The 24,213-nt window shown below is 47.2% G+C and overlaps 2 protein-coding genes across 3 annotated transcripts; one reads left to right on the top strand and one right to left on the bottom strand.

The window, feature by feature from the left end:
• The first annotated feature begins 6,987 nt into the window (after window positions 1–6,987).
• Window positions 6,988–10,518, top strand: LOC109739237 (uncharacterized). 2 transcript variants are annotated; one of them, XM_045235035.2, is made up of 3 exons: window positions 6,988–7,215; window positions 7,505–8,076; window positions 9,958–10,518. In XM_045235035.2, the coding sequence occupies exons 2-3, from the start codon at window positions 7,547–7,549 to the stop codon at window positions 10,178–10,180; spliced, it is 753 nt and encodes a 250-aa protein (XP_045090970.1). In that variant the 5' UTR covers window positions 6,988–7,215; window positions 7,505–7,546; the 3' UTR covers window positions 10,181–10,518. The 2 variants fall into 2 exon arrangements, with proteins under 2 accessions (XP_045090970.1, XP_020153914.1); XM_020298325.4 differs by having other exon boundaries at window positions 6,988–7,376.
• Window positions 10,519–11,433: 915 nt separating this feature from the next.
• On the bottom strand, window positions 11,434–14,100 carry LOC120975939 (uncharacterized). The gene is made up of 5 exons (XM_040402701.3): window positions 12,338–14,100; window positions 12,118–12,253; window positions 11,951–12,039; window positions 11,779–11,857; window positions 11,434–11,700 (listed from the first exon to the last, which is right to left on the bottom strand). The coding sequence occupies exons 1-5, from the start codon at window positions 12,468–12,470 to the stop codon at window positions 11,664–11,666; spliced, it is 474 nt and encodes a 157-aa protein (XP_040258635.1). The 5' UTR covers window positions 12,471–14,100; the 3' UTR covers window positions 11,434–11,663.
• Between the last annotated feature and the right edge of the window lie 10,113 nt (window positions 14,101–24,213).

The raw sequence follows: 24,213 nt of genomic DNA, 5'->3' as shown, positions 1-24,213 counted from the left end.
GTCACTACATATAGTTTTGCGGCGATTATACGATCACTAGCTCATCGTAGAGCACCGTATTGCACCCTACTGACTGGCCACATAGTCGACATGGCACTTTGTTGACTGGTTAAATTGTCACCTGGTTTCTGGGTCCCATCTGTTAGTTGGCAGAGCAAAGAAATCAGTTAAACAAAACTTTACGCAGGCGCGACACGAGTCCAACGCCCTGGCTGTGTATGTGAGTGCATGCACGTGTCCTCCCTCGGTCTTCCAACAAAGAGTGTACATCGGCTATAAAACAAAGAGTGTAGTACATGATGTACATCTACACTTCTAATGCATTTAGCCTTTAATCTAAATCGATATTCATTGACTAATGCACCAACTTGTGCTGTAGGTATAGGCTACATGTCTATCCTTAATTACAGCATGCAACGGCCTTCATTTAATCTTCTTATCTCAATGGTCGCATGCACACATAAGTCTGCTACTTTTGGGCGTTAATTATGCCCTGGTCAATGTGTAAATCTCTAAATGTACAGTCTTTCACGGACGTAGGGAGTAGGTTGAGCACTTGAGCGTGAGCGTGTGTGTTGCGTCGTGTGCTTTGTGCCGCATGGGTGCGTGAGTGTTGCGTGCGTCCATGTGTACGTGTGAGTGTTGCATGTTGCATGCATGCATGCATGCATGCATGCATGGGGCTTACTCCCTCCCATTGACATTCATATTTCAAGCTTTCTCTGTTCCCTCCATATGGTGATACTCCTTCTGTTCCCAAATAGTACGGAGTAAAAGCCTCCCTCTGTTCCCAAATACGGAGTATTTGTCTTTCTACAGATTTCAACAAGTGACTAGGTACGGAGCAAAATGAGTGAAGTGAGCGTAGAGGCAAGGGATACTGTAGAAAGGAAGTCCTCGCGATCCATTATTCCCCATCTCGGTCAGAGAGATTTATTCAACTAGTCTTCGCAGTGAAGTGACAATACACGCTGCACCAGATGGGACATGTAATTAATAAGCTGAACCAGCGTGTTGGTGTTACTAAATCAGCCTTACCCAGTACTGCCATCATGTTTGCCAGTAGAGCACGCTTCCGCAAATACGCCTACGCACCTCTTTCCTCCATTAACTGACATATGGGCCCTGTTGTGGTAGACCCACATGTCATCGGTGTAACTATTTACATTCCGAAGGACGGTATATCCTGGTAGTAGTACTAGTAGAATTGAGATTGAATGCACTTTCTTCCCCGTCTTCCACTCTTCTTCCTCCTCTCTTCCCCATCGTCGGCCGCACACCATTACCCCCGCTCACTGCTCGCCCGCCCGCGCCATCTTCCTTGGTAGCTCGCGCGTACCATATCCCCCCGCTCACTGCTCGGCCACACGAGGAGAAGCTTCTTCGCTCGCCCGCCCGAATCCACTTCCCCGCTGGCTCGCAGGCACCGAAAACCCCAATGGCAGAACCGACTGACACGCAGAGCCGTGATTGGAATTCCCTCCCCGATGTTCTCTTGGAGTAGATCTGTAGTCGTATGGACCTACTCAGCACCATCCGTCTGGCCGCATGCTCGGTGTCTTTGTACCGTCTACTCATCTGCAACCGGCCGGCTCTTTTCAAGACACCTTGCTTGCTTATTCTGAACATGATTGTTTATTTTTGTCCTTTTGGTCTCCAGTTTGAATTGTTGCAACAGACGCAAATGCGCTGGCCTTCATGATTCCATGACCTGGAATCATACCAGCCGATGGGTGGTGGTTTATCGCTCGTTCAGCTGACGGTGGTCATTTGATGCTCATTCGCACGTACCAAATTGACCAAACCATTACATCTAACCACATGCAGTACAATACGTGGGGCGTTCGTGACATTGATGGCTATGGCTGCTTCGTGTTCGAGAAATATCCTAGCTCCGTTGGGCCAGGCGTATTCAATCATGTTGTATGCACAAGCAGTAATGGCAGATGGGCTGTAAATGGGCTGTAAATTATTAGAAATAATGGCAGATGGGTTGTATGCTTTTTTCCACAGATTTGAGGCTTCCCTAAAAAAAAGGTTGACGCACAAGCAGTGACTGTTGGATGGCCATCCAACGGCCGTCGTGCTTCTTCAATCTCTGCTCTTCCTGCTCCAGCCGCTCAAACAGGCGCCAGCGGGACTGCCTGCTCCCTCCTCCCCGCGGTCGGCTCTGTTGCCGCGCAGGCCTCACCGCCCCACCGTACTCCCATCGCTGGCCTAGCCATCCCTCTACTCACCCACACCTGCTGTTATTCTCCGGCGACGGCAGACGAACCAGTAAACCCTCGTACAGTCGTACTCCCCTCCGCGTGGGAAACAACTGCCGAGTCTTCCCTGCCTCCGTGTCGTTCCCTTCCTAGGCCTCGCCGTCGTTCACCGCCCTGGTGCTCTCGGCGCGGCCTGGTCAACGTGGTCAACGACCGACATGCATCTGAAGTGGACTGTACGTGGAGAGGCCGACAGCTGGGTCCACGGCCGCACGCAAGGAAATGCCTCCTTATTACGCGCAAAATAATGATTCCTCCACCTGACATCAGGGACCCACCGAAAGGGCCTCTGTATTTCGCGAAATAAACGTTACCGCCGCTGACAGCTCGGACCCACCAGCTATATCTTCGCACGCAAGGAAGTGCCTCCTTATTACGCACAAAAAAAATGAATACTCCCCCTGTTAGCTGGGACCCAGTATAGTGGCAGGCTGACTTGTGGGCCTACTAAGTTGACGGGGACGGAGGGCTTTGTCAACTTAGTCAATATGCATGATTCTAGCTCCAGTGACCGTACGATGTCCATCCAACGGCCGTAGTGCTTCTTCAACCTCTGATCTTCTTGCTCCAGCCGCCCAAACCAGCGCCGGTCGTGCCTCGTGCTCCTGCCTCTCGTGGCTGGCTGCAATGCGGCGGAGGCCTCACCGCCCCCTACTATCCCACCGCTGGCCAGGCCATCCCTCTACTCACCCACACCCCCTGTTATTCTGCGGCGACGGCAGCCTCACACAGCAGCGAACCAGTGAACCCTCATACTCCTCTACGCGTGGGCATCCACTGCCGCGTCTTCCCCGGCTCCGCGTCGTCCCCTTCCTAGGCCTCGCCGTCGTCCACCGCCTTGGTGCTCTCAGCGCGGCGTGGTCAACGTGGTCAAGGAATGGCTTCCATCGGACGTGGACTGTACGTGGAGAGGCTGAGAGCTGGGTCCACGGCCGCAGCAAGGAAGTGCCTCCTTATTACGTGCAAAATAATTATTCCTCCACCTGACAGCGGGGACCCACCGGACGGGCCACCGTATTTCGTGAAAAAAACATTTCCCCCCGACTGCTGGGACCCACCAGCTACACCTTCGCACGCAAGGAAGTGCGTCCGGGCAAAAAAAAAACGATTCGCCCCCCTGACTGCTGGGACCCACCAGCTATATCTTCGCATGCAAGGAAGTGCCTGACAGTCGGGACCCACCTGGTCGAAGCGTACGTAGCGTTGTCATTCTGGTCGTGAACGTGTACGTACATATATACTGGTGGATGTAGAGACGCGCACGTGTCGTAGTAGAGGCGCGTACGTGTCGTAGTAGAGGCGCGCACGTAGTATGTACACGTACGTACATCGGCGAGGGTGCAAGAAAGAAAATACGACCACGTATGTGTACATACGGGCGGGGTCTCGAACGCCTACTCGCGCATACGTACGGCCAGGGCTCGTGTACATGGCTGGGTCGGAACGGAGAAACAGCGTCGTCGTCGTGTTCATGGGGAGGCAACGGAATGCGTCGTGTTCATGGGGAGGCAACGGAATGCGTCGTGTTCATGGGGAGGCAACGGAATGCGTCGTGTTCATAGGGAGGCAACGGAATGCGTCGTGTTCATCGGGAGGCAACGGAACGCGTGGGAGCCAACCGGCTGGGTCGGAACGGAATGCGTGGTCGTGTTCATCGGGAGGGCTTGGACGGAACAGGCGATGGAAACGAGGCCTGGCGTACCGCAGAACGGAGGAAACAGACCTCCTACGTTCGAAACGGGGGTCTTGTTGATCGGGAGGGGTGTGGCGTACCGCAAAACGGAGGAAACGGGCCTCCTACGGTCGAAACGGGGGTCCTGTTGATCGGGAGGGGTGTGGCGTACCGCAAAACGGACGAAACGGACCTCCTACGGTCGAAACGGGGGTCCTGTTCATCGGGAGGGGTGTGGCGTACCGCAAAACGGGACTCCACGGGATACTGTTCATCTCCACCGTCGACCTCCTCCAGCCTCCACCGGCTACCGTCGACCTCCTCCAGCCTCCACGGGCTCCTGTTCATCCAGCCTCCACCGCGCGCTACTCCACCGGCTACTGTTCAACCACCCCTCCACCGTCTACTGTTCATCCAGCCCTCCACACCACGGGATCCTGTTCAACCACCCTCCACGGGCACCCCTCCACCGTCAACTATTCATCCAGCCCTCCACACCACGGGGTCCTGTTCAACCACCCCTCCACGGGCACCCCTCCACCGTCTACTGTTCATCCAGCCCTCCACCACACCACGGGGTCCTGTTCATCCAGAGGCAACACCACCGCTCACTGTTCATCCAACCCCCCCCTGCAACGCTCACTGTTCATCCGAGAGGCAGCATCGATCGGCTTCAGTTAGCAGCAGTAGCGAAGGAATCGCTCGCGGGTTCAGTTAACAGCCATCGATCGATCGCTCGGGTTCAGTAACGCGTAGCCTGCAATGCAATCGCTTGGGTTCAGTTAGAGCCCAACGCCTCGCTCGGGTTCAGTTAGAGCCAACGCCTCGCACACACGCGCGTACGTGTACGAGAGAAACACGCATCGCTCGGCCCCCGACCTCCCACCGTAACCGGGAACTTCCCAAAATTTTCCTCGCCCTCGCTTCTACCACGGTTTTTTCGTCATGGACGGCCCAAAGAATGTCATGCAGCTGCGTCTCCGGCCCGCCCAGGACGAAAAGCCCATTTTCTGTCATGATTTTTTGTCATAGAAGTAGGAGCCCACCACATCTATGATGATACCGGGTTTTGTCACAATTATCGTCATAGAAGTGTCATATGTATGACAATTTTTTTTTGTTCGGCCCAAAATGTCACGGATGTGTCTTTTTTTTGTAGTGTCTACAGTAAATACTAAATAATCAAAAAAAATCTCCTTTGAGAAAGTTCTTGTAAATGCTATCTTAAGCTGAGATCCATGCGAGAGTTCAACAACATTTTGTTCTTCTCATTAGCAATATAATAAAGATCCCAAAATTGGGGAACAAGGGGAGCATTCCTAAACCAACTATCTTCCCAAAACCTAACTTGCCTACCATTACCTTATAACCCATTCATATCCCAATTTGACTACCTTCATGGCCCACATAAAACCTTTCCAAAACTAGGAAGTGTGTGTGTCATGAAAGTAGAAAATGTATGGGCATCTAGTATTATATTTAGCATCTACTATCCTTTTTGGGGGAGGACCTTCATGGGAAATATATCTCTCAAACCATATCCTATAAACTGGGGATAACCATACCCCCAAATTCTTTCTTCATGCAAATAGAAGGCCGGTTAGCAAGATGAATTTTATCTGTACCCTCACTATCACTCCAAAGACAATTAGCCATCTGAGAATTAATCAGGGTTATGGATCATTTTGGAAACATGAAGAAAGAAGGCACATAAACCGGGATAATAGCTAGACAAGGTTTAATCAAAGCGACTTACCTAAATAAGAAAGTAATTTCCCTCTCCAACTTGGAATCATAGCAAGGAGTTTGTCTATTAGAGGTTGTAAATCATAGCTCCTCAATTTATCAAAGTGTAAGGGAAAATTCAAATACTTAATAGGAAAAAAATCAGCTCTTCACTGGAAAATCTAAAGGAAAGAATCAAGTTCATTATCTTCTAAATTAATAGGACTAAGTAATTCTTATGATAATTAAACCTCATACCTGGAACTTGTTCAAACAATGTGAGGATCCATTTTAGATTAAGAGCTACATTTAGAGCATTTTCTAGAAATAATAGTGTGTCGTCTGGATATTGCAAAGCATTGTAATCAACGGGCGCTGGTCCTTAGGGTGCGTACACGAAGACTTTCTTGCTGTAATCGACAACGGTCAAGCTGGCTCGGTTAGAGGAGCGGCGATAGCGGCGCATTGGCGGCAGTAGTGGTTGTTCGGTGGTCTTGAAATCTCGATATAATTTTTATTATGTTTGAGATGTTTTATCTCGCGATGAACTTTGGTCATAGATCTAGATTAGTTTTGCAAAAAAAAAGACGTCATAGACAAAAGTACTACAAATATGCCGGAACGGAGAACACATCTAACACACGTCCACATATATATATATATACATAACTATAACTATTATGATTTGTAACCCAACCACCACATATTCCCGTCTCGACGTCCCTCCTGAAGACAAATCATGCATCATCGACCTCCCCATGGATGCCAACTCGAGTTTCTATTTGGATTGTGGTGTCCTTGTCCAATGTTTCTTTATTAAAAAAAAGAAAATATATACACCATCGTCTCCTGCACTTTATTTCGAAAGAAAACATTCTCAATGTCGATACATAGACCACCATCTCCCGCGCATTCAAACATCCTCCTTTTATCCTCATCGCTACATAAAACCACTTCGGAATAGCCAAAACTGCTTTGGAACATTTGGAGGTGTGGTCTACATAGTTTTGACAATTTAATAAGTACCGAGTGAAGTTTGGCTGTGCAATTTGCACCGAGAAAACTGTTTCAAATACGCAGTAGTACCACACATTTATTAGGCTAACGATCTGACTTATAGATTAAGCAAAATATGCAGTTTCGGTACCGAACATCATCTTGTTTTACTATAAACAACTTATTGCTAATCAAACGTCTGCTTTTGAATTTGACACCGATCATTGTGGGGCTCTGCTTTTGGACGCCAAAACCAAAAATTCCACGGAATCGCACGGGACATGACGCGGCGTCTCCCCATTTACTACTCGGCGAGACTGAGCACGACCCGTCGTGACGCAGACACAGACACCGTTCCAACCCCGTCGTCCCGTCTCTTCTCCGTCTCTTCCCCAGCCCGACAAGCGCGCAGCAAGTCTTTTCTTCCCCCCTTCTCTCCTCCGCCGGAACTCTCTCTAGCTCGGCATTGGGACTGCACACTCCATCGCGTCCACCCCCTCCCTCTCTCCCCCCTTCCGCGGGTATGGATCAGGAGCCCACTTATTAAAAATCCCGGTACGTCCACCCACCTCATGCGTCGTCGGTAGGGGCATATTTCTGATCTCTTTAGGCTCTACCAACCTTGGATTCTTCCTGGGTCTCTCGCCGCTTCCCGTGATCGGCCGCATTGTGTTCTGGCCGGGGCGTCCTTGGAGTGGCCTGCGGCCGCGTGAGTGGTAATCAGTGCGCGCTTTCGGCGTTCCTTGTTTGCTCCTGCCCCTGTTTGTGCTCTTCTTGTCTGGATTTGGTGGCGTGCGAGCAATTGGACTGATCTCGTCTCCTTTTCTTCCTGGATTGTCTGTAGGTTTCTACTTCGAGAAAGTGGCCTTTTTTCCGTGCGGGCGCAATGGCGAACGACGGCGAGCAAGCGGCGGTCGCCGCCGCCGCCGCCGAGCCTGACTTGGAGCGGGGGCGCGTCGCCGGCGGAGGAAAGCTGCCAGGCGGGGAGAGCTCCGGGGAGGAGGAGGAGCAGGGGGAGGGGAGCCAGCGCTTCTCGGACGCCGAGGACCGGTCATGGCACTCGCGCCAGAACTCCTCCGCCCTCGAGGACCGCGCCTCGACGTCCGCGTCCGCCCGCTCCGGCGCCGGCGCAGGGGACGGGGACAAGGAAGGCGAGGCCGCGGCCGGGCGCGACAGGAAGTCGTGCGTGTCGGAGTGCTCGCTGGACGACGTCGACCTGGAGGCGGGGCCGGCGGCCGAGATCACCAAGGCCAGCCCCGACAAGGACGAGATGAACTGCCGCATCTGCCACCTCGGCCTCGAGAGCGCCGCCGCCGAGTCCGGCGCCGGCATCGTGCTCGGCTGCTCCTGCAAGGACGACCTCTCCTGCGCCCACAAGCAGTGCGCCGAGACCTGGTTCAAGATCAGGGGCAACAAGTAAGCCCATCCATCTGCTCCCCCACTTCCATTTTTCTCACCTGGATAAAAGAGTGCCACGAGCTGTCAGTGTTCATGCACAACAACTCAAATAAAAATGTTTCCTATGGCGAGTTCGGTAAAACTGCAAACCTGTCATCGTTTTGTTTATCAGGATAATAGATGCCTGCAAAAGATAACATCTGGATGCTTGAACACGATTGAGGAATCTTTAGCAGGAACACGATTGAGGAATCCTTAGCATTATTTAAGTAGGTTACAAGGAGGTGAGAGGGGACAGTGTAAAAGTTGGGTATGATCGAACAGTAGGCTATAGTAAAAGGCTTAGGAATCCCGGTATGATGGGTAAAGTCAGATTCCTTCCTCCGGCCGCCTTTTCGTGCAGATTCTTGTGTAATTCTCTTGATATCCGTAAGTGGAAGTGTCGACCTTTTCTGTTTGATTTTTGTGGAAATGCCTTTGTGGTGGTTAGATTCTAGAGGGGGCTGCTATTGTGTCACCTTCCACTAGGTATACTTCATGAGAATTGGCCAGCAATCACAACTCACTGCAACTCACTGCTCTATGGGTGTGTTTGGCTTTTGCCTAAGATTGCACTACCGAAAGTTTTGCTAGCCAAAATATTGGTGAAGGTTTTGCTTATCCATGAGTTGGTAGACATTGTTGGAAAAATAAAGCAGAATTGGCATGTGAAAAAGTTGGTAACAATCCAAATAAAGGCCAATTTTTTGGTCATCGCCAACATATTGGTAAGGTCAAATTTGGTTACACAATCTAAACATACCCTAAGACAAAATGGTCACCATCTTGTTGGGGGCAAAAGGAGGGTTCCGTTGAGATATTCCCACATAAAGGTTTTTCTTTAAATTCATGTCAGAAATTTGAGAAGTGCACGAAAGTTATAAGCAGTACATATTTAGCAGGAATAGTTATTTAGCAGCTCCTCGTTCAAGTTTTCAGAATTAAGCATGGTCCACACTGTTTTCTGAGAGCAAGATTTCGCCCATTGTCCTTACAACGATGCTAATGAATTAGTGCAGGAATTCTATTTGACAATGGTAGTAAAAACGAAGTGGGAAGAAGATGAAGGCGATACAACAGCTGTAAAAAGAATGGGGCTACATATTCTAATCTGCATACAATAACTTCGGAATGTGATATTATCTTTAAGCAATTAGTTAAATATGCCTTTCGGAGTGCAAGCTTCATCGAAAAGATAGCAACAAGAGCCTCTTTAAGATTTAAATGCAAAGAATCGGAATGGATAGGCAACCTATTTTCTGTCTGCTGTCTGCATACATTACTCTCTTAATGAAGCTATTCTAGTGAGGGCTATGCCGTCTTTTACTGAAAAAACCTTTTCTCTCATGTGATCTTATTACATCAGCTAATGTTTTGGTTGAAGTTGTTAAATGTGGAAGATCTTTTACCTTGATACAGTATTTGTGTTGTTTCTGCATAGAAGCGAAGACACTATTGAAGTGAGGCCATGTTCTTATGCATGGTACCAACTACCAACAGGCATACATGTAGGCATATTTAGTTAAGTCTTTAAGAGGCAACATAAAAATTGCAAAGATACTACAGCCTCCTGACCAGATCACAAGCATAGTATTAGTATCATCTACTGAGTTGATATTTCCCTTTGATCAGAATTCAGATGTAACTGGTTTATGCCTTTGCACTGCCTACTGTACTGAGCAGTGGTTCAGTACAATATTGCTATTGTCTGTGCATTACAGAGGTTAATTAACCGCTGAAGGGACATTAACGAAATTGCGCTTCATCGTTTACTCTTGAAATATAAGCATAACCTTGTTCTGTGTTATTTGAATGTGGGAAACAGTATATTAAACATGTCCCTGTCTTTTCTTGTCTTAGGATTTGCGAGATCTGCGGCTCGACGGCGTGCAACGTGGTTGGTTTCGGTGATGCGGAGTTCATGGAGCAGTGGAATGAATCAGGCAACTCGGCAGCTACCCAAGCGCCGGCGAACGAGACGCGGAGGTTCTGGCAAGGCCACCGGTTCCTCAACTTCCTCCTGGCCTGCATGGTGTTCGCCTTCGTCATATCCTGGCTCTTCCACTTCAACGTCCCCGGATGAGCCTCGTCGCGCCGACTTGTTAATAAAAAGCGCTTCAAAGACGTTGCTACTGGCAAAATGGTGGGTGGTGTCGGGTCAAAAACTTGAAAAGCAATCTGGGTGGGAGTGAGCCGAAGAGCTGGGTGATGATTGATGAAGAGGAGGTGAAATATTGGTGGATGGTGTCGTTAGTTTTGTAGAAAGTTGGTGGTGTTGCACTCAGCAGAGACGGAAGAGGGCAAATTTATTTGGAAAAATGGGGGCATTGTGCGCATCATGCTTTGTGATTCTCATGCTGGGTGGCTTAATTAAATATTGTTAGCAAGGTTTGAACAGGTCCGGCGTTGATGTTCTTGTCAGATGTTCTCCGTTTGCCTCCCGTTATTTTCTTCTTCTTGCACCTCAACGGCGCATGTTGTGTTTCTCACCCAACTGATGAACTGAACCTCTGTCAGCGACTCAAACGGGAACCAAACGTGTAAACCACCCAATTGATACAGGGAGGGCTGCATGGGCACGCGGGCACAAAGCAGAAACGGTTTTCTTGAGCTCAGTGACATGTCTCGCTTTTATTTTCACCAACGTCACCTCATGTGACGGCGGCGAGGATGCCATGCCACTTGTCGCGCCGCAGGCTGCACATGTCATTCAGTGCACACACGCGGGGCATGAAGCCTTCACCGTTGGTGCACATGGTCGCAGGAAGCGGTACAACCAAATGGTGAACACCACAAGGAATTCACGAGCTCCTCACCTCGACCACGACCTCTGCCTATCCATTGAAGAATTGACTAATTAATTGGGAACCGCCTGAAAAGATTTAGTGAGGCCTGGCGGAACCAAGTGGGTTCTCAAATCCAGAAAGGTAGTGTTGGAATCAAGGTTAATGATGATATTGGTCATTATTTTCAGACACACAAGGGTTTGAGACAAGGAGATTCCATGTCTCCTCTCTTGTTTAACTAGTAAGATGCCCGTGCTATGCTACGGAATCACATGAAATAAATTGGAATCACAAAAGTACAAGCCCAAATATGTAGTACTATGATTTTCGTCAAGAGAAGCTTAGTGTTTAGCCACATCAAGAAAGTCTTTGTTCAACGACGCTACAAACATCAGAGAGTTACATGGAGCCACACACACCATTTCATTTTGATTACATCTACCCTTAGCTAACACATGTGAACAACTATTTGCGACTCAACATGCCTCCAAGCTGTTACATTTTACTTTACCCAGAGATCACACCAACTTGATATGTTGTTCAAGTGGTCTTGGCATTACACTACCTTAAGATTTCACTTCATAAGTTAAACTCAGATTCAGTTACAACACGGATCACAAAAGCACTTCCCATCATTGTCCACGGCACCGTACACCCAAAATTAAGCAAAGTGAAGTAACACGGTTCAAAAGTAGCTTAACCTAGCTTAAGTAACGCATTATCCTATTATTCTAAGACTTCACTTTTGCTTCACGACTCCATTATTCATCTTCTTTTGATTCATGGAGGTGATTGTCCAGGAAGATCATTGTTGATCCTATAGAAAATTATTTGTAAATATTTAATATACCGTATAAAGCAAATAGTGGATAATTTCAACCAAATTTCCAATTACCTCTGCCTTAATTCACGCACTACTGTGATGTTCGGGTTAAAGTGCATCCTACTTAAGTCTGTAGTATGCAGGCCACGATCTAGTTAATTAAAGACAAAACATCAATATATTAGCAAAATTTATTTTCACGTTATAATTATATGCATAGAAAAATGCATGGACTTAGACTTACCGATGCGCTCTGCACGTAACATTGTTGCCACGACAATTATACGCTCCTGGGCGAGTTTTTCCCGTGCACTTAGATTATTAGTCACCAAACTTGCCCCATACAACTAACTTGACAATATTATAGCTACAAAATCAATTAATATAGAAGAGAAATGTAAGAACTTTGACTCATTTCGATAACTGAAAATCATAAGATACACATACGTGTCATCTAGCAGAACAATATTTCTCACTGGGATCCTCCGATTGTAGAAACCGTCTTTATATCCCATAGAACTTACAAATAAAACCATGCCAATAACATCTAACATTTGAACAGAAAAATATTAATAGTTAATTTGTTACAAAAGAACAGTTAGAACGAACAAAAGAAAACTTAAGCACTTACCAACATGTGTATCATTATCTAGGGTGAACTCCCAAACTCTGTCAAAAGGAATAAACGCAGGGAACAATGGGATCAAGCGCTCATTCACATTTCTCAACTCATTAATTGTTCTTTTTTTCTTGGCTGTATGCATCGTTCTGATGCAGAGGCCGGGGAGTCCCCCATTTTCGAAAAAAAAGAAAAAAATTAATTGTTCTTTTGGTGTGGCCTCCTCCCTCTAGAAGTTCTTTTGGTTAATGTAATATCAGAATCAGTGATCTTTGGCAACTTTGCTAGTTTCTACTTTCTAGTGCCCCCGTTTGCAACAGCCTGCGGAATTGGTACACATGTCTGTTGCTATAATAGGTGCAAAGAGCATGTTTTATAGACTTTTTTCCAAGCATTATCTGACAATAACAGACACTGTAGCAGCATTTGAAATTCTGAATTATACATAATTTAGCCATATCGGTCTTTTGAAGGGGAAAAGGCAGCGCAGACCAAGACGAACTGTCCGCGCGATCGTGAGGCGGCGCTGCAGTTCCCGACCGAGCTTGCCCGCAGGGGGTGCCACCTCGAAGCGGTCGAAGACGGCGAGCGGGCGTGCCGGCAGGGTAAGCGGCCTCCACGCAATCCTGGCACGGCGAGCGAACACGCCGACAGGGGTTGCAGTTTCCTCGTTTCGGCGACGTTGAGCGGGCGACTCGGCAGTACCGGCGACGGCGAGCGAGCAGGGCAGCGGAAACTGAGTATTCCGGGAGGCAGAGAAGAAAACAACGAGCATAAGGGATGGGGAACCCCGGGAGTAATATGCATGGCGGTGCGGCATCGACAGTTTGAAGAACGGGGAGTGGGATTGGAGGAGAGAGGCGGCAAGAGATACGGGATTGGGGGAGGTGAGAGGCGGCAAGAGATACGGGATCGGGGGAGGCCATGAGAGCAGGCGATGGGAGAGACGAGGCGGACAGATTTTGGGGGAGAAAGGCCGGTGCTGGCAGGTGCTTCGGGAGAACAGTAGTACTCGATTAAGATTCTTTTTTTTAGTTCGAGGTGGCTTCACGTAATGGAGAGGCAGGATGGCGGTTCCTCTTGCTGCTGCACATTTTTTTATCCCTATCCCATCAAAGAGGGCAGACGGGCCATCAACACCACCTGGCTCTTTTAAAGGAGTAAAGATATAGTGGCCGATATGTTGGCCATTTTTATTGGCAGGGCCAAGCAGCATGGTCAAGTGGAGGGGTTAGTTCCTCATCTGCTCGATGGAGGAGTATCCATCTTACAATATGCTGACGACACTATCTTATTAATGGAACATGACATTGCTAAGGCGTGCAATATGAAACTTATATTATGTCTTTTCGAACAATTGTCTGGTTTAAAGATAACCTTTCACAAGAGTGAGTTGTTCTGCTTTGGGAAGGCCAAAGACGAGCAAGACACTTATAGACAATTGTTCGGGGTGTGAATTAGGTTCTTTACCATTTAGTTATTTGGGCATACCGATTCACCATCGTAAGTTAACCATTAAAGAATGGAAGTGTATCGAAGATCGAATTGAAAAAAAGCTTAGTTGCTGGAAGGGCAAGCTTATGTCTTATGAAGGTCGGCTAGTGCTGATTAACTCGGTACTGACTAGTATGCCGATGTTCCTACTATCGTTCTTCGAGATTCCGAAAGGGGTACGGAAGCGACTTGATTTCTTCAGATCTCGGCTCTTCTGGCAGTCCGATGAGGCCAAGAGGAAATTCCGTCTCGCGCGATGGGATATCGTTTTCCGACCAAAAGACCAGGGGGGGGGGGGTCTCGGTATTGAGAATTTAGAAATCAAGAATAAATGCCTTATGAGCAAATGGCTCTACAAGTTAGAGACAGAGCCGAAGGGAATGTGGGCACAGATTTTGCGCAATAAGTATTTACAGTCGAAAATGCTCGCCCAGGTTACCATGAGACCAACTGACTCGCCATTCTGGAAGGGGCTTATGAGAATGAAGGACTTGTTCAAATTCTTGGTTGGCAATGGGATGTCAACAAGATTTTGGGAGGATACGTGGTTAGGAGAGACACTCCTGACCATACAATATCCCACCCTTTATAACATTGTGCAACGTAAGGAGGATTACGTAGGCACAGTTTTCCAAACGATTCCCTTGAATATCCAGTTCAGACGTGCGTTAGTTGGTGAGCGATGGACTGCCTGGATGCACTTGGTTCGGAGATTGATAGATGTTCAACTCTCCGACCAGCCGGATTTGACGCAATGGAAATTAGCTAAAAATGGGGTATTTACGGTGAAATCTTTCTATATGGATTTGATTAATTATGGCCCAATCTCAAGATCGTTGCATATTTGGAAGGTTAAGGTTCCCTTGCGTATTAATTTTTTTATGTGGTTCGTTCACAAGCAGGTAATACTCACTAAGGACAACTTAATCAAGAGGCGATGGGTAGGTAGTTCACGTTGTTGTTTTTGTGATCATGATGAAACAATACAATATTTATTCCTTGAATGCCGACTCGCCAAATTGCTTTGGAGAACGATTATATAGCCTTCAACATTAATCCTCCAATTGACATTGAGTCGTTGTTTGGAACATGGTTAGCTGGGGTTGAACATACTACTGCGGCTCATATTCGGATTGGATTATGTGCACTTCTGTGGGCTATATGGAACTGTAGGAATGATTTGATTTTTAACAGACAACACACATTAACTTTCTTGCAGGTCATCTTCAGAGCTACCGCATGGATCCGTACGTGGTCCTTACTCACTCCCATGGACTCTAGGGATCCTTTGGTTACTGGGTGCAACCAGTGGGAGATGGTAGCATGGGCTATATTCAACCGGTTCGGATGGCGGTCGCATAACAGGATAGGAGTCTAGGGAGCTTATCCTTCATATTGCCGTACCAGTTGTGATTGTTAGCATGTACTTTTCTTTTTTTCATTTGTTTCGCTCCGCTTGCGAGCTGTAATACCTTTATGACTTTGTGCTACTTCGTGGATTTTTTAATAAGATAGCTGCATGCATCATTATGATGTAGAGGCCGGGGGTACGCCTCCATTTCCAAAAAAAATTGGGAACCGCCTATAGTCAGATAACTGAAAAATATTTCAGTGTCGGTTACTTTCTCTCTTGATCGTTCGATCAGCACCCAACGGTCAGCATCGCGCCCCCACCTATTCATATTCTTTCTCCTCCCATGCGACAGTTCTTCCTCCTCCCCGCGGCCTACCCATCCCTAACCGCCTGCCACTGCCACCCCGCCCTGCCCTCAAAACCCCCTCCCCCAAGCCTGCTTGCCACCGCCCCGGCCATCCCTCTAAAACCCGCCGATCTACGGTACCCAAGCGACCCCCGCACTATCCGAGCCCAACCCCACCCCAACAACGTCCACCAACCATGTTGGCAAGGTGACATATCATGACAGAAGCTCGTCTGACTAGGTGAAGGCCTCCAAAGGCGATGCCTCGTGGGAGTAACTGACGATGTCGCCAACATCGCCTACTCCAGTGTAGTTTGCATTCACACCTATACAGGGGGTTGTCCCTATTATAAATAGGCTAGCTCTTCCCTTCGTGGGAGACTTTTGCCATTGTTATCGAAAACCAAAGACATAGACTCCTCCTGAGATTGGAGAGCTCTTGTTATCCTTATTCTCGTGATTCCTTGAAAAGTCGCTCCTAATCTGTGCTTCATGGCTGTGTGGATTAGAGTTTGTGGTTTCCCTTGCGGATTGAACCTATCTCGTGCTCCACGACTTCATGATTGTGTGGGGTAGTATTGCCGGTTGTGGATTGGCGAATGCCCGGATTGCAGGCTATGGTTAGTATCCTCCTCGTCGGGTCATAACACTACAAAAAAATAAACTTCCGTGATGATACGTGTTTGTCACAGTAGGTCACGTTTTCTGTCATGCATGTACATCCATGATGATTTTATGATAGAATCAAGATAGTCATACCTATGCTGTCGTAGAAGTGTTCCATGACATTACCAAAATTATCATCATGGAAGTGTCGACTTCCATGACGATAAATCGCGCGTCATAGAAGTGCTTTCGTCAAGGGTGACCGACACGTGGCATTGACCGTAATGGCTCGCCGTTAAGATATCAGGTCCAGTTTTGGATCCGATAACCTGTTAACAGCCCGGACCAATGGGGATTTTCCACGTGTAAAATTCTCATTGGCCGGAGGAAACACGTGTTGGCTCACCATTGGGACAGATGTCATCCACTCATTGGACAGGAGGCGCCTATGATACGTCGATACGTGGCACGGCCCAAGAGAGGCCCATTCCGGTGAAAAGGCCGGCCCAGCTAAAGGCCCGCCATGTTTTTTCAGACACTAGTGGGCTGGCCCGTTAACAACCTGCCATGTTTTGGGTCAAATTGAGGCCCATACCAGATAAGGCCCGTTCACAGCCTGCCGTGTTTTGGGCCAAATTACGGCCCATATCGGATCAGGCCCGTTAACAGGCCACTGTTCTTTTGGGCCCATTCAAAGACAGGTTTGTATTTCAGCCTGTTAAATGCCCGTTTACGAGTTCGGCCCGATAATAGTTTCAGCCTGTTACCGGCCCGTGGTGTATCTGGGACGTTGTGGGCCCGGTTTAACTTTAGGCCATTTAACGGCCCATGCAGAAACTGGGCTATTTCTTGTCCGAAGTAACTTTAGGCCTCTTAACGGCCCGTAGTCTTCGTGGATAAATTTCAGCCCAACTGGCCTGTCGGCCTGTTAATGGCCAGTGTAACAGTTGGGCCTAATTACAGCCCGCGTTGAATCTGGCTTGCTTACAGCCCATCCGATAATGGCCCGTGACACTTTTAGGCCTATGGCCCGTGTAGATACCGGCCTGCTTAAAACCCATAATTTTATTGGGCCAAACAGGCCCGAGATATATTTTGGCATGTTAATTGCTCGTCCTATTTGGGCCAAAATGGGCCTTAGGCAGTTTCGGCCTGTATTGGCACGTGAATTTTTCGGCCCGTGAATTTTTTTGGCTCAACGCTAGCCCAATCTAGGTTTTAGCCTTTTAAAAGCCCATGGTATTCTCTGGCCCAGCTGGACAGAACTTTACTCGGCCTGTTAAAGGCGGGAAATAACTATAGGTTTAGACCTGCTAATGGCCCAAGATGATTATAGGCCCAGATTTTGGCCCATATGAGTAACGGGCCGGCCTGAAGACCGACAACACTGAGATCCACTGAACCTTCCGGCCTAAATTACAACATACCGACCAAGAATAAATGTAGACTATACAACAAAGAAATTACAGCATATTACATCCCCTCGGCATCAAAGTTCGTCGCCAGTGATAATAAAGGGCAACCAGACAGCAAATTACATATACTGGGCAGGTCGCCACCAGTGGAAGTTAACAGGCGGACAAAATAATAGACAGAACCGACAACACTTCAACACAGTTCAAGAAAGGTTAGCCCGACCCAGGAGATGCAGCGCAAGTAGCTTAGCAACCTGATGAGACTGCGCTTCTTTGGCGCTCATATCCACCAACTTAAGCTGCATAGCATCAATAAAGATCCTGTACTTGCGGTTAATCTTGCATAGAGATTGGAGTTCCAGTTGTATTTGAGCGGAAGCATGTATTTCTGCTTGAATTTTAGACTGAAGAAGTCGAACAAATTCAGGCGGCGACTTCATCGAGCTTGTGTCACTGAGTAAGTTTGACACTACATCAAGATGTGACTTCGTGGTTGTATCCCTACCCTCGGTATGTGTTGCCTTCTCCTCTGGAATATGTGTTAGAGGGACAAACAATGGGTTCGTCTCACTATCACTGTGGCAGTTCTTCCTAGCAGCAGTGTTGTCATCCTGAAAGAGAAACAAGTAGGTAGATAATAGGTTTTGCACGTGTAAGCATCAACGCTGTCAATTCATCTCATTTCTTGTCAGAAATAAAGAGACACGGTTTAAAATAGCATTAACATAATAGGCATTGTTCATAGTTAAGACGACAGGAAATGGCATTGTGCAGGAGCGGCCAGCTTCACCAGACCACTGGATTACAGATCAAGAACACAAGCATAGATGTAGTTCTAAACAACATATAAGCATGAATGGTGAGTGCAGTGTCAATTTATACCATTTCAGATTGGTAAATAAAGAGACACGATTTAAATAACATTAATATAATATGGCATTGTTCATAGTTGAGACATAGCAGGATATGACATTGTGCTGTTGTTGGTAGTTTTCACCACACCACTGGATTACAGATCAAGAACACAAGCATACACATAGTGCTAAAGAAGATAACTTGCTATGTTTACTTTAATTTACATGGTACGAATAAGGAACTAGATTGTACAACTAAAGACTGAAATTGAGAAGGACAAACTTATGTTTATGTACTTCTACTTTATAAACTTTGAACAAACAATTTGATGTAGACGACAAAAATAAACAGCATTTGCACTCATAGCTATCCAAATATAAGCAACAAAGTTTGAAGGCTCGAGGAGGACAAACTTACATTAGTAGTGAAGACAGACTCTATAAAGGCCTTGTCCATATTGATGGGGGGGGGGGGGCAATTCAAGAAGTTTACCGCACACTCTTCTTCAAGAGTATTGCCTTTATTCTACATTTTGTTAAGAGTAAATATAGATGTGAAAATATAGGAACAAATGGCGATTATTTAACTTAAGATGCAGAGTACAAATGTAAATACAACATACAGGCAGAAGGCACTGACAAGAGCAATGCGGAGCTAAACTTCTTCAGTAACATTGGTTTTATTCAATATTTTCGCAAGAGTAAATGTAGATCTGATGTGTAGAAAAATGGAGGACAAGGGAAATAAGATGCAAAGTGTACATGAAGAACTAGCTGACAAATATAAGTATAGTGATGAAGGACAACAGATACTTACAAGAACAATGCAGAACTAAATTTCTTCATAGGCATTGGGTTTATTCTACATTAATTTAAGCATTAATATAGATCTGATAATTTGGAGCAAACAGCGGATAAGCAAGCTATAATACACAATGATGTCACATAATCCACCAGGTATGAATGTAAGGACAGCGATAGGACAATAGGTATTCACAAGAGCAAAGCAGCGACCAGCATAGTTGCGATATCCTAGGTTTTGCCGCGCTGGTTCTATTTGTAACACCCCGGATGTAACTTTCCATATTTGTAACTCCAACTCTTGCCATTTTCGGCTATGTGTTATGATTTCCCTCCGTGGTTGGGTCTTGTTTTTCGTTTTGCATTTTGTTCATGTCATGCATCTCATATCATGTCATCATGCGCATCTCATTTGCATATGTGTTCGTCTCATGCGTCCGAGCATTTTCCCCGTTGTCCGTTTTGCAATCCGGCACTCCCACATGCACCGGCGTATCCCTCTTGTTTCTCTTCGTGAGCGGGTGTTAAACGTTCTCGGAATGGACCGAGGTTTGTCAAGTGGCCTTGGTATACCACCGGTAGACCACCTGTCAAGTTTCGTTCCTTTTGGAGGTCGTTTGATGCTCCAACGGTTAACTGGGTAACCGCAAAGTCTTTTTGTGTGTTGCAGCAAAACCCCCCTCCAAACAGCCCAATAGCCCCTCTAAGTCACTTCCATGCTCTCGGTCGTTCGATCACGATCGTGTGGGTGAAAACCGTGCCTCATTTGGAATCTCCTAGCTCCCTCTACCTATATATATGTGTGCCTCCCCATTCCAAATCGCAGATCAAACCCTAACCTCTTCCTCCTCCGCGCGCCGGATAAAACATCCCCCGCCGGCGGACACGTCCGCCGCCGCCCCTGCCCAATCCGCCGCCGCCACGTGTCCCACGCCGCCGGCCCGCGAGGCCCGCGCCTGGCCCCCTGCGGCCCGTGCCCCGTCGCCCGCGCCCGGCGCCTCCCGCCGCCCGACTGCGCCCGCGCTCCGCCGCCCGGCCCTTCGCCGACCGCCGCCGCCTCCTCGCCTTCGCCGGCGCGCCCCGCCGCCGTCGCGTCTTCCTCGCCGCCGCCGCCTCCTCCCGCGAGCCCGCGTCCTCCGCCGACCCCGACCCCCGACGCCGGGCCCGCACCTCCTCCGGCCGCCTCCTCCCTCCCCCGAGCTCTACTCCGGCCTCGTCCTCTCCCTCTCCTCCGGCAAGTCTCCGGCCGAACCCCCGCGAGCTCGCGCCGCGCCTGGATTCCCGTGCCAGATCCAGATCCAGAGAGGTTGACCCCGGAAATCCCCCAAGTCCCGTATATTATTGCATTATGTGCTCATGTTCATCGCATCATATCTCATCGCATACTGATCCGTTTTGCGTGCATGATATATCGAAATGTTCGCCTCGAGATGCTCTTCATTTTGTTACATTGTGCCATGCTTGTTTGAGTCCATCTTGATGCCCAAATCTCTGGTGCAAGAGTGCTATATGATGTTTACTCCTGTTACTTATCAGAACTTGGTGTTTTGTTATTTTTGTTGCAATTGATGTGTGCATCTTATGGGCATGAGCTCTACAGGTGTTTTGATTTATGCCATGTCATCTTTATAGAGGTCTATGCCATGTATTTTTGTGATCTATGTCGTGACTAGCACAATCATGCAAACTAGGCTTCGTGATGTTTCTATTTCCAGGGACTTGGGATTTTTGCTGTCTGTTACCGCTGTTATTTTGTTGCCATGTATCCATGTGCCTACAGTGAGATCCATGCTTCTTTTGGGTATGTTCAGTAAGGATGTTTTGTATATATAGTGCTGGTCTATCCATACATTTCCTTGTTTGCAATTATGGAGGGCCCTAGCATGTCTTAATCTTGCTCTACTTTTGCTATAAAATGTTCCTGGCAGAATGTTAACATGATATTCAATTTTGCCAAGGTTGTTGTAGTTGATCCATACATGATATGAATTTACTCTTGCCATGGTTAGCTTCATAAACATGCCATCTTGCTGTAGATATGCTTGTTTTGTCATGCATTGCTTTATGATGAGTGAATCAAGCTCACCAAGATGCCTTCATAAATCTGTTAATGCCATGTTCTGTTTTCTGCCAAGTCTGAAACCTGTTAACGAAACTTGCTATGTTTACATGGGTGCCATCATATCTTCTGATCCTTTTGGGCTCATGGTAAGTAAGAGCTTTTTGTTCTATGCATTTAGTAGATTCATGCCATGCCTTGTTTTGCTATGTTAAGTTCCTGTAGCATGTGTTTTTCTTGCTCTGGACATTGCTACCTGATGCTGTTTCTGCCATGTCCAGTATTTTTACAGTCTGTGAACCTGATATCTTTTGCACTTTTGCCATGCTTGTTTGAACCTGTTATTGTGTGATCTAGCCGTAGCTCAGTGTTCATCTTTTGTCAAGAATCTTCTGTAGATCACTGCCATATACTTTATTGCTATGTTGGAGTGCTGTAGCATAGTTACTTGTTGCATTCTAAGTGCTATCATGCTGTTAATCGCAGAATCGTGTCATTCTTGTTTTGCTTGCTATTTGCAAACCGTGCATTCGTTTCCGGTGATCTTTATATCGATTTCGACCGAAATCATCTCATCTTTCCAGTGACATACTTGGTTTGCCAAGTTACTGCTTTGTTCATCCTTTTTCTTCCGGAGCACGCATATGCATCGCATATCACATCTCGCATTTCATGCATGTTTTGCATCATGTTGCTTGTGCATTTCCCGTGATTGATTGTGGTTCCATTGCTTGCGTTCTTGCTGTGGGTAGAGCCGGGAGACGAGTTCGTGAACGAGGAGCCTGTTGAGTACGCTTACGAGGATCAAGCTTTCGACAACTCTGAGAACCTTGCAAGCAAGATGACCATACCCTCGAAATCACTTCTATCTTTGCTTTGCTAGTTGTTCGTTCTATTGCTATGCTGCGCTACCTACCACTTGCTATATCATGCCTCCCATATTGCCATGTCAAGCCTCTAACCATCCTTTCCTAGCAAACCGTTGTTTGGCTAAGTTACCGCTTTTGCTCAGCCCTTCTTATAGCGTTGCTAGTTGTAGGTGAAGTTGAAGTTGGTTCCATGTTGGAACATGGATATTTTGGAATATCACAATATCTCTTATTTAATTAATGCATCTATATATTTGGTAAAGGGTGGAAGGCTCGGCCTTATGCCTGGTGTTTTGTTCCACTCTTGCCGCCCTAGTTTCCGTCATACCGGTATTATGTTCCTTGAGTTTGCGTTCCTTACGCGGTTGGGTGATTTATGGGACCCCCTTGACAGTTCGCCTTGAATAAAACTCCTCCAGCAAGGCCCAACCTTGGTTTTACATTTGCCTACCTAAGCCTTTTTCCCTTGGGTTTTCGCGAGCCCGAGGGTCATCTTTATTTTAACCCCCCGGGCTAGTGCTCCTTCGAGTGTTGGTCCGAACCGAGTAGACTGCGGGGCCACCTCGGGGAAACTTGAGGCCTGGTTTTACTCGTAGGATGTCTCATCCATTTTGCCCTGAGAACGAGATATGTGCAGCTCCTATCGGGATTTGTCGGTACATTCGGGTGGCTTTGCTGGTCTTGTTTTACCATTGTCAAAAAGTCTTGTAAACCGGGATTCCGAGACTAATCGGGTCTTCCTGGGAGAAGGTTTATCCTTCGTTGACCGTGAGAGCTTATAATGGGCTAAGTTGGGACACCCCTGTAGGGTATTATCTTTCGAAAGCTGTGCCCGCGGTTATGAGGCAGATGGGAATTTGTTAATGTCCAGTTGTAGAGAACTTGTCACTTGACTTAATTAAAATACATCAACCGTGTGTGTAGCCGTGATGGTCTCTTCTCGACGGAGTCCAGGAAGTGAACACGGTTTGAGTTATGCATGAACGTAAGTAGTTTCAGGATCACTTCTTGCTCATTTCTAGCTTCGCAACCGTTGCGTTGCTTCTCTTCTCGCTCTCATTTGCGTATGTTAGCCACCATATATGCTCAGTGCCTGCTGCAGCTCCACCTCAGTACACCATCCTTTCCTATAAGCTTAAATAGTCTTGATCTCACGGGTGTGAGATTGCTGAGTCCTCGTGACTCACAGATTCTACCAAAACAGTTGCAGGTGCCGACGATGCCAGTGCAGATGACACAACCGAGCTCAAGTGGGAGTTCGACGAGGAACGTGGTCGTTACTATGTTTCTTTTCCTGATGATCAGTAGTGGAGCCTAGTTGGGACGATCGGGGATCTAGCATTTGGGGTTATCTTATTTTCATTTGGTTTTGACCGTAGTCGGTCTATGTGTGGATTTTGGATGATGTATGAATTATTTATGTATTGTGTGAAGTGGCGATTGTAAGCCAACTCTCGTTATCCCATTCTTGTTCATTACATGGGATTGTGTGAAGATGACCCTTCTTGCGACAAAACCGCAATGCGATTATGCCTCTAAGTCGTGCCTCGACACGTGGGAGATATAGCCGCATCGTGGGCGTTACACTATTGCCAATATACGTCGGGTGCTATGTGATTTCTCCGGTAGCACCACCTTTTTCAAGGACTTTGCTTGTACTCCTTCAGGTTCTGCAATTATCCTCTTCCTTTTGGATGTCTGAAACACAAGAACAACATTTGAATGGAAAAACATGGTATGACGACAAAAGGAATAGTGTTGATAATGGATGGACATGGCATCTTCACATATATCACGAGTAAACTAAGAAGATGGCGGTGCAACGAAGCAAAAGAAATGCAAGACACCTTATGCAAGATATGTGCAACCAATAAAACCTTGCCAAATTAGAACATGCACCTTATTGGGTGAACAGGATAGGCCATCTGCCTTTGACTCCTTGAGCTCAGAATAGTCATTAGGATCATATTCTGAATACGAATCTATAGGTCGGGAGCATGTGGGTTTCATTGCATCCACAATGGACCTCAATCCCTTGATGCCAAGTTTGGTACCCATTGAACTGTTCTGCAATATTCTTCTGATGTGCG

Source organism: Aegilops tauschii, chromosome 3 (genome assembly GCF_002575655.3).
Source record: "Aegilops tauschii subsp. strangulata cultivar AL8/78 chromosome 3, Aet v6.0, whole genome shotgun sequence".
In the NCBI taxonomy this organism is placed as follows: domain Eukaryota; kingdom Viridiplantae; phylum Streptophyta; class Magnoliopsida; order Poales; family Poaceae; genus Aegilops; species Aegilops tauschii.
This window is presented reverse-complemented; position numbering and strand designations above follow the sequence as displayed.

What these genes read in the sequence shown, in the direction of transcription:
- LOC120975939 (XM_040402701.3), bottom strand. Translation starts at nt 12,470, where the DNA reads ATGCATACAGCCAAGAAAAAAAGAACAATTAATGAGTTGAGAAATGTG. An exon ending in ATTTTCAGTTATCGAAATGA is followed by an intron (nt 12,040 to 12,117) that starts GTCAAAGTTCTT and finishes GTATGGGGCAAG; the next exon opens with TTTGGTGACTAATAATCTAA. An exon ending in GTTACGTGCAGAGCGCATCG is followed by an intron (nt 11,858 to 11,950) that starts GTAAGTCTAAGT and finishes TTAATTAACTAG; the next exon opens with ATCGTGGCCTGCATACTACA.
- LOC109739237 (XM_045235035.2), top strand. Translation starts at nt 7,547, where the DNA reads ATGGCGAACGACGGCGAGCAAGCGGCGGTCGCCGCCGCCGCCGCCGAG. An exon ending in TTCAAGATCAGGGGCAACAA is followed by an intron (nt 8,077 to 9,957) that starts GTAAGCCCATCC and finishes TTCTTGTCTTAG; the next exon opens with GATTTGCGAGATCTGCGGCT.